The sequence below is a fragment of the Populus nigra genome, chromosome 15 (genome assembly GCF_951802175.1).
Source record: "Populus nigra chromosome 15, ddPopNigr1.1, whole genome shotgun sequence".
Lineage (NCBI taxonomy): Eukaryota > Viridiplantae > Streptophyta > Magnoliopsida > Malpighiales > Salicaceae > Populus > Populus nigra.
This window is the reverse complement of record NC_084866.1, coordinates 2590319-2600750: the sequence shown is the minus strand read 5'-3', so window position 1 is coordinate 2600750 and position 10432 is coordinate 2590319. Positions and strand designations below refer to the sequence as shown.

The 10432-nt window shown below is 31.7% G+C and overlaps 1 protein-coding gene across 1 annotated transcript; it reads left to right on the top strand.

Moving 5' to 3' along the window:
* Window positions 1-357: 357 nt before the first annotated feature.
* LOC133674486 (uncharacterized) lies at window positions 358-3679 on the top strand. Its single transcript, XM_062095608.1, has 3 exons — window positions 358-1194; window positions 1938-2193; window positions 2923-3679. Exons 1-3 carry the CDS (start codon window positions 859-861, stop codon window positions 3300-3302), a joined length of 972 nt encoding a protein of 323 aa, XP_061951592.1. The 5' UTR covers window positions 358-858; the 3' UTR covers window positions 3303-3679.
* Window positions 3680-10432: the final 6753 nt, after the last annotated feature.

Below are 10432 nucleotides of genomic sequence, written 5' to 3'. Positions count from 1 at the left end.
AAGGATAATATACATATTTTACACGTGTTGCCCTTAAAAAAATAAAAAATTTAAATTTTAACCCTTTTAAAAAAACTATCATATTTTTAACCTTTCTAAGAAATTATCGTAGTACTGCTCCTTTTTATTTTTGACATGATTTTGGGATAATTGACTGCTTGCTCATAAACCACTATCAACGAAAAATTACAAAAATATATAAAAAAGGCATAAAAATTATGTTATATTTTTCGTAAATTGCAAATCCTCAGCACGACGCCGTTTCGAGCAACTACTAGCCGTAAATAAAAGATTTTAATAAGGGCAAGCGTTCAATAAAAAAACGAACCCTATAAATTTCACTCTCTCACATTTCTTCCACCCTCTCATTACGTTATCCAATAACACCACAACAACAAGCAAGCCCTACAGCTTCGCTCTCTCCATCTGTCCCCCCCCTTCTCTTTATCTCTCTTTTTATCTGCTAAAAAAGAAAAGGAAATAAAAATATCCATTAAAACCCTAATTTTCCCTGTCACCGCCGCTCATCACCCACCATCGCCGTCTTTCACCGGAACGTAATCTCTATCAATTACCACAAAAAACCCTCATTCGTGTATAGAAATCATCGAGAAACTCTAGAAGTTAAATTTCATCGATTTGATTCTTAATCGATTCGTCAAGAAATACAAAATTACCACTTAATAATCTTGTTTTCTAGAATTTTAATTCATATTTTTAATCGTAATTTCTCTGATCTTCGTTTCTTGAAATCCTAGGAACTTCTTCTTGTTGTTTGTCAATAAGATTTTCCACAAATTCCGAATTTAGTCCCTGAGATTTCCTCGAAATTACAATTTTGTCTCTAAGTTGGTAATCATGGCGGGTGGAGGAAGCAGGAGAGATGAGGGATCGTTGGTGATTAACAACACGAACGTGTTTGCTGCGCTTGAGACGTTGAGGAAGAAGAAGAAATCTGATAAGGATCGTGGGGGTTCCAAGAGTGGAAAAGGGGGTTCTAAGAGTGGGAAAGAGCAGCAGTCGAAGGAGCCTGAGCCGGAAGTTTTTTGGGCTCCGGCGAAACTTACTGCTAAATCCTGGGCTGATGTTGATGATGAAGATGATGATGATTATTATGCAACGACGGCACCGCCTCCTTCTGTATGGGGGTCCTCGCAGCAGCAGAAGAGTGAGGAGAAATCTGCCCATGTAGAGGTGAGAGGATGATTTGAACGATTAGAGCATATATAAGTGTGTGTTTATAGAAACGGATTCAAGAGTTCTTCAAAATTGATGTCTGATTATTATGGCGTGGATGACAATTTTATTATGTTTTGGAGTTTGATGTATGACTGGCATATGCTATATGTGATTGATTGATGTGTTATATTGTTAGGTATAAGTATTTTTTTTGTTAATCCAATCAGATTTGGCATACTTGTTTGTGTCTGCCTGTTTTAGTTTCATGTGCAATGCTCTAGGTTTTCGTTTTTGCATCTTTTTAATAATTGGATTTTTGGTGCTGTCCTGTTATATACTGTGATTACATAGTGATATATATGGGCTGTTATGATTGCCTTTCCAAATTGGTGGTATGCTATTTCACTATTTTTATCCTTGAAATGAATAGAAAAGGTACATCTACAGAGAAAATAATATGCTGCGCATCATTATATCCTAAATACAAGCTCAACCTGAGGCCGAAGAGAAGTTCTGGATGATTATAGGAAGGCTCAATTATTGTGACAGCACATTATTGTCATAAAAGATTTTGATTTTGTGCTTCTATAACCATGAATAGTTATTATGACACATTTGTTTCCTACTTGCTTCATGCATATACTATTTATTTGTCTTTCACTACCCCATACAGACAGATAGAACTTTGAAATGGTTGATAAAGACTTTATTGTTCATTGGCATTCACTGATTGCTTTCTTTTTTCTGTGGGGTTGCAGGAAAGTGAGAGTGAAGAAGATATTTTGGATGAAGGTGATGATGATGTAGAGGAAGAAAATGACCATGAACCAGAGGCTCCGGTGCAACCTGAGCCAGTGGTGAAGAAGGCCCTGGAAGTTCCTGTGCTGCCTAAGGAGACAGAAAGACAACTTTCAAAGAAGGAAAGAAAGAAGAAGGAACTTGAAGAGCTAGAGGCCCTTCTTGCTGATTTTGGAGTTGCTCAAAAAGATAGCAATGGCCAAGATGAGTCACGTGGTAATTCCAGTTATATGATAAAAGCTCGAAAGTGTATCTGCTGTGCTTTCTAATTTTTGCTTCTTAAAATTGACCCAAGTTATGGATAAGTGTAATTGGCACAGTTTAAAATCTGTTAATGCATCATCTTTGTTTTAGATAAGTTTTTAATAACAATGACCTGGATGAGTACATGGCTAGTGCCAATGAAACATCATCCAGGGTCTCTGATTGTTTGCATACTAATAAATGTTTCTTAAATACTATCTTGTTGTTTGAGCATTATACTTTGTTCATTCATTGATAATCTTCATTACTTAACAATGCATATTGAAATTGTAACTTGGATGATTGGATCATATTTGTTATAGGCGAGTCAAAATGTATATTCTAACCATTTTGTGCATCATCAGGTTATTTGCAAATTAGTAGATAATCTGTGTGCACATTCACCTGTTTTGTGCACCCTCAGGTTAGTTGCAAATTAGCAGATAATGTGTGTGTGCGTGCGCGCTCGCACATCGACCTGTTTCTATGTCCCTTTGACTCCGAAGTGTTTCATAATTTCTCTTCTGCACCTTATTGGTATAGAAAGGGGTATTTTTCTTGTTTCATTCAGTTTTTGCTAGGACAGTGGAAGTGTAAAGTGCAGTTGTTCCCTATTATTTTTGTAGCCAAGCGTTTAGCTTTAGATATGCTTCTCGTGGTGAATCTCTTCTGAGCCAGAGTTTTTTTGACTTGCGACTGCAGAGGCTGCACATGAGAAGAAAGATGGGGAGACTAATGAAGAGGGAGATAAGAAGGAAAATGTTGTTGGGGAGTCCAAAAGCGCTAAGAAGAAGAAAAAGAAGGAAAAGTCAGCAAAGGAGCCCCAAGATCAGCCCGCCAGTTCAGAAGCTGATAATGGGCCAGAAGAAGCTGCTAGAGCGGAACAGGCAGAGGAGGATGCTTCTGCTGTTGACGTGAAAGAACGACTAAAGAGGATGGCATCTGCAAAGAAGAAGAAGTCTAGTAAAGAGATGGATGGTGCTGCAAAAGCCGCCGCTCATGAGGCTGCTGCAAGAAGTGCAAGGCTTGCCGCAGCCAAGAAGAAAGAGAAGAATCATTACAATCAGCAGCCAGTACGGTAAAAGGCCCTTTTCATTTGGCACACATGTATGAACATGTGTTTCTTGTTGTTCATATACCAATGCAGAATAAACAGTGGGCTCTATGCTCTGGCTTCATGAAAGATGACGTTCTAGTTGTATTGATGTGGACTGAAAAAAAAAAAAAAAAGTTTCCCCTTTGGCGTTTTGGATCTTATCTTTGGTCGGTTGTCATGGAAAACATAGTTTTGGCAGTTTTGTTAATTGCAATTCTTCCCAGGACAGTAGTTGAACTTGAATTCTGTGTAATGATGTAGCCCTTGAACCTCAAGCCTTTTCCTTTTAATGGATGAGCGCTAAGTGAAACTCTTACAGTTTATTTGAAAATATATGTTGGAAAGAGCAATTGAAGGTTTTAAGCTGGTGAGACAAACTTGATAGCTCTTGTAATTTGCTTTTGGTCCTGTTGTTTACTTTTAGATAACGTGACTCTTTGTGATCACATTTTTGCTTCCTTCTTTTGGGGTAGGTGTCATGTATATGCATTTGTCAAAGCTTAAAAGGCTGGACCCGATTCAGGTTTCCGATGGAAGGTCTGCCAAAATGTGTTGGACTCTGTGGCTAATCTCATTTGAAGGTGGTTGGAAAGAGAGTATTAAATTTAAAAAAAAAAAACACTAAAACATGAAGGATTTTGACTGCTTGTGAGTGAAATCACTGTTCAGTGATTTTATGGTTTTGCTTCTCTATTCAAAGAACTTAATACTAGCTATTGGAGTATATAGGATTTTTCACATAAGCAAAAAAACATTAAAACTTGTGTCGGGGGTAATTTCACAAAGGTTATTTTTCTACATGTAGTTTGATATTTGATCCAATATAAAAAAAAATATCATAGTGAAATAGCTAAAATATTTTTAAAAATAAAAGTTTTAAAGCTAGTGTTAATGGGTTTATTTGTTTTTATGTAATGTTTTTTTTTTTTTTGGTTATTACTAAGTCAATTTAGAGACAATTTGGTATGCTGGGAGTGCTTGGGAGGTATTTGCGCTCTTTGAGCGATGTCTTCCAATGTTCAAAAATGTGCTTGGGAGATATTTGCACTCTTTAAATGATGTCTTACGGTGTTCAAAAATATCTTTTTATAATATCGTTGGATGTGTTTTTTTAAAAATAATAACAAAAAATAAAAGACCAAAAAAAAAATAGCAAAAAAGCCTAGGTATATGAGCTTGATTTGGGTGGCCCAACATATCTATACTTAGAAAAGCCAAGGCCTGTGAGCCTCTTGTGCATTTAAGTTGATTTTATTTTTTTGTTTATTACAAGGTGGTTTGTCCCTAATTTTTTTGAAAAAAAATAAGTAAATGACATGACTGTGACAGACAACCTAGTTTCACGTGACTAGAAGGTTGTCGGAAATTCAAGTTAAGGGTTTTTTATTCAATAAACTCGAACCTGTTTTTCACCCAAAACACCTAAAAAGCACCCTACACATCTTGACAAACCTATCCATAACTCAAAAAACTACTAAAAATAAAAATCAACCTAAAACCAAAACACTTTCCAAGCTTAAATTTACCATCTCAAGCAAGATGAAGGACAAAAAAAACCTAGTATAAACTTTCTCGTCGAATATAACCTACTGACACCAAAATCAACATTTTTCATAGTCAAAATCGATGTTAATCGAGACCTTTTCTTTATATCACTAGAATTCAGCAATTTTCTCTCTCGTCTCTCAATTCAGGACTGAAAATAAGAAAAATGAAATTTTGATACAAAAATTATTTTTTAAAAAAATTAAGGAACTTAAAAGTTTAAATTTGAAAAGTAAGAGGACCTAAGTGAATATTTTGACACAATTACAAAACGAACACCTATTTTCTTTGTCATTTTCATTCCAATCCTTTTTCTTTCAATCTTGCCCTCCCTCAATAAATTTGAAGCATTGGCCTTCAATTTGCTATAAAAGGAAAATATTGCCTAAAATAAAAGTTCAATGACTAAAAAGAAAAAAAAACGAAATATGAGAGCGTGTCCATCGTTTTGGTTTATAGTACTTTTCCCACAACGTTTAATGTTTCTTATAATTATAATAATGTGTTTTTGGAAAGAAAAAGAACACATAAAATTATTTAATGATAACCTACTTCTTGATTTATTTTATTTTTTAATTTAGTTTCTCATTGTTTTTAGTTTTTATACGAGATTGGTCCTCATTGTTTTTTTTTTAATTTTAGATGATTAGGAATTTTGCTTCGTGGTTTTTTCATGTTTTTTTTTTATAGACTGATCTTGATCTCATGACCCGCACTACGAGTTTTGAAAATTAGCTCGATTCAACTCAAGTTTGTTTTTTTAAGTCTTTTTTTTTTAAATTAATTGTTTTTTAATTTTATTTTTTGATATTAGGTTATTAGATTTTAAGTTTCATTATTTTTTATATATTTTTTTACGAGGTTATTCTAATTTTATATTTTAAATAGTGGGTTAGTATATCATTAGTCACTTATCTAGTAAAATCTAATTTTGCACGTCTGTATCTTAATGCAACAATTTGGACATGTGATATCCTCCTGAGCTTTTGGATGTCTCCAATCCGCTTAGTAAGGTGAACCAAATTTTCTAAGAAGGAAGAATTGTCTGATCATATAGTAGAACTTGGTCTAACTATTTCTCTTAAACACGTTTCCTTCTTCAATTATCGCCTTCTTTTTAGGCTATCGCATTTCAAAGAGAGAACCAAATTAACGATCCCCCTTTTCTTTTCGTTAGGGTGCTCTTATAATATAGCTATGACTTCGATATTTGACTAGTGCTTTTGTGGTGGATGGAATAATTTTTTCATAAAAATAAATATAAGCCTTTTTAATGTGTTTTTTAACATAAAAAAAAATTATAAAACTAGGGGTGATCATTTTCGATTCAGTTTGGTTTTTATCAAAAAAAATAACCAAACCAATTTAAAAAAAAAACCAAAACCGGTTCAAACCGACTGGTTTCGGTTCGGTTCAGTTTTTTAGGATAAAAACTGATTCAAATTGATTTGAGTCGGTTTTTTGCCGGTTTGGCTCGGTTTTTTTAGGTTTGTGTTCGGTTCTGTTTTTTCAGTTTTAAACTTATAAAACCGAAACCGAACCAACTGGTTTTTTCGAAATTTTAATCGGTTTTTTTCACGATTCGATTTTTTTGGTTTTTTAGTTTTTTTGCTCACCCCTATATAAAACTCATGCATGTATTTAATTAAATAAATTGAGAACCATTTATGCCAATAAATGTAAAAAAAAATGTTAACACATCTACTTAGCTCGCTTTGTCGTAGGTTGAATAATTTTTTTCTAAAACAAAAAAATTGAAAAGTCGATGCTTGCATATAATGAAATAAAGTGAGGATTATATGCATTAATAAATACAAAAAAGAGTTGTTATCACAACACTACATGTAAGATCTCAAGTTAATTTTTAACGTAGTAAGAAAATTGAGCAATATTATAAGGCATTTTACTGTATTATGATTCTCTTAATTGAGAAATATAAAGACATTATTTACACTAAACAAAACAAATCATAGAATCTATGAACCGATAAACTGAGAAAGAAATGTTAATGCTAATCAAATTTTAAAATAAAAAGATAATCATTCATGGAAAAGTAAAAGATAGATATGTATGATATTTAACACAAAAATTTCCCTTTAATGCACATGTTTTTTTTTCTTTTTATATAAAATGCACTTTTTTTTACCAAGTCATATAATTTTTATTTTTATAAACACATAATGAAAATAAATTTTATTTATATAGAACATAAAAAAAAGTATAGATGAGTTAGAATAATCTCTTTGAATCATTAAATACATACAAAATAATTAAAAAAAATCGCTATTTAAAAAATGCTAAATAAAAAATCTAAAAAAATTAGAGTGAAATGGTGTTATTTTAAATGTAAATTACTTTTAAAAAAGCACATATAAAAATGTGTCAATTAAAAAAATTAGAAAAAAATAGGTCATGTGTTATTTTAAATGTAAATTACTTTTAAAAAAACACATATAAAAATGTGTCAATTAAAAAAATTAGAAAAAAAATAGGTCATGTGTTGTTTAGTCTGGCACGCGTGATTAGCTCATTTTCAAAAAGGCTTGTGCTCGGAGTCTTTTTTTTTTTTTGGCTTAGGAGACCTTAATTTTTCTAATTTGGAAATGGGCAAACAAGATTTTTTTTTTGAAAAAAAAGGCTAGCAATGTGTCACTTGCTTTTTCCCAAATTTTGGTCAAGATAGTGATTGGAAAATTAAGGTTTTTATTTTCTTGACCTAAAAACTCATTTTAAACTGATTTGTTTTTATAAAAAAACATCTATAAAACTCTTTATATACCTTGATAAACTCAGATATAACCTCAAATAATCTAAAAAACCAGTCCATAAACCCAAAATCAATATAAAATAAAAAAGTTTCTAGAGCTCAGATTTATCATTATAGGCGATGAAAAGGCAAGATGACACCCGAGTGAGACTCTTCTTATCGAATGGAACACATTGATACCACCAAGATCAATCTTTTTCGTGGTCTAAATTGATATCAACCGATACTTTCTTTTTACCACTGGAAATATGATGACTTTCTTTTCCTCTCTCAAACCAATAACTAAAAATAAAAATAAAAAAGTTTTAGACCTAAATTGAAATCTAAAAAAACAAAGGGATCAAAAAAAAAAAACTATAAAGTATAAGGACTGAGCTGAGCTTATTTTACAAACTTTGAGGTGCCACCTATTTTCCCTGCCCCTTTCAATTTGGCCCTTTATATTTTAAATTTGATATTCCATAATAATTTAACTTAAATTAGCCCTTGATTTTTTAAAAAAAAAACTAAATTGAAAAGAAAAAAGAAATAAGGACGAAAATAAAATAACATTAAGGGATCGAAAAAAAAACTATAAAGTATAAGGATCGAGTTGAGCTTATTTTACAAACTTTGAGGTGCCACCTATTTTCCCTGTTCCTTTCAATTTGGCCCTTTATATTTTAAATTTGATATTCCATAATAATTTAACTTAAATTAGCCCTTGATTTTTATAAAAAAACTAAATTGAAAAGAAGAAAGAAATAAGGACAAAAAAAAATAACATTACGGGATCGAAAAAAAAACTATAAAGTATAAGGACCGAGCTGAGCTTATTTTACAAACTTTGAGGTGCCACCTATTTTCCCTGCCCCTTTCAATTTGGCCCTTTATATTTTAAATTTGATATTCCATAATAATTTAACTTAAATTAGCCCTTGATTTAAAAAAAAAAAACTAAATTGAAAAGAAGAAAGAAATAAGGACAAAAATAAAATAACATTAAATGCATAGTCGATTTGTAGTGCACTAAGAATGTGTTTGGTAGTGTGGTAGCGGTTGTTTTTCAAATAACTTTTTGTGCCGAAATACGTGCAAATGATTTTTTTTATTTTTTAAAAATTATTTTTGATATCAGCACATCAAAACGATCCAAAACGTACAAATCATATTAAATTTTAGAAAAAAAATTGAACTTTTTAAAAATACAGTTTGCACCGCGTTTCCAAACACATTCTAAATGTGTGTTGGAGAATAAAATATTATAATGTGAGATTGTGTTATTTTTACAGACATATAATCCCTTTAAAGCATCAACTACGACTCACTAGAAGCTAAGATACATGTTTTTTGTTATTTTTTTTAATGTAAATCCTAAAAAAAAAAAAAAAACCCTTCACTACACCTCAATCTATATCACACCTTAAATGGGTATTCATAGGACAACTCAATAGCAATTTGCTACAAGGAAAATGCCACAACTTTTTATATTTTTCTTTAATTTAACGTCTTAGTCAACACATCAATTATTATTTCTTGTGGGCTATCATTGAAACAATTAGCATCAATCAACAAGAAAAAATTAAACATTTGGAATTGACGGTGTTCGTTGTGCTTATGTAAAATCTCAAAATGAATAATTTAAAATATGATCCCATCATCAATTCATTACATACATGCATCTACAAGAATTTATGAAATTATTTGAAGAAGCTCACTTTTACATTTTCCTAAACTTCACAATTAATTCCAAATACCCTTTGCATCTTTGCCTTTGTCATTTTCCTCCTGTGGGTTTTTTCGTCAAGTCACTCGTCTAGATTGTTGCCCTCCTTTTCAACTTCAATTTCTTTTTTTATTATTATAACATTTAGGAATGATCATTTTCTGTTTGATTTTTATAAAAAAATAATTAAATCAGTTTTTTTTTAAAAAATTGAAATTAAAACCGGTTCAAACTAACTGAATTTAGTTATTTTAGAACAAAAACCAGTTTAACTCGATTTTTTCAGTTTGGATTCGTTTTTTTCCAGTTTGGCTCATTTTTTTTGTTTGGGTTCAGTTCGGTTCGGTTTTTTCAGTGTCATGCTTATAAAACCAAAACTGAACTGAATCGGTCTGTTTTTTAAAAATTCTAATTGGTTTAATTGGTTTTTTTACGGTTTGGTCTTTTCAATTTTCTCGATTTAATCAGTTTTTCAGTTTTTTTTGGATTCGAGGAAACCCACCCTCAGAAAGCGCACTTTGTGAGCCCAAGTGAGCGAGTAAAACCGTAGCTGTCCTAGACTCTTACAAGAGGTGCACGCCCTGACTCGAACTCGAGACCTGCTGTGCAGATCTCAAGTCCTTTGCCATCACGCTATGATCCTTGAGGACTTTTCCAGTTTTTTTGCTCACCCATAATGACTTTTTGCCATTTTTCTTTATGCAAGAAGCTGGAATGTGAACATGTTGTTTATTTTACTCTATAGATCAATCTTTTTGCTAATTCAACAAATACAAGACTTTGCAATAACCTAACACAAAATTCATGCATGTAACACTACGCAATCTTGAGTTTATCAGCATGAATTATGGTAGTTAAATTGTTAAGTTATTTTACCAATAAAAAATACTTTGTAATAATGAATCTATTAATTTTATTCAAAGCTTGTATTTGATTCTTTGTTAAGTTCATCCATACAAGAAAGTATCAATCACAATTTTATTGACTATAAACAAATTCTATTCAATACAAATTCCTTATTTTTTCTCTTTGATAATTTTTTTTTAAAACTCAGTTGGGCTGAGACTCAGTCTTACACCAAATTTTCTTAACTCGGGTT

What these genes read in the sequence shown, in the direction of transcription:
- LOC133674486 (XM_062095608.1), top strand. Translation starts at nt 859, where the DNA reads ATGGCGGGTGGAGGAAGCAGGAGAGATGAGGGATCGTTGGTGATTAAC. An exon ending in AGAAATCTGCCCATGTAGAG is followed by an intron (nt 1,195 to 1,937) that starts GTGAGAGGATGA and finishes GTGGGGTTGCAG; the next exon opens with GAAAGTGAGAGTGAAGAAGA. An exon ending in TGGCCAAGATGAGTCACGTG is followed by an intron (nt 2,194 to 2,922) that starts GTAATTCCAGTT and finishes TTGCGACTGCAG; the next exon opens with AGGCTGCACATGAGAAGAAA.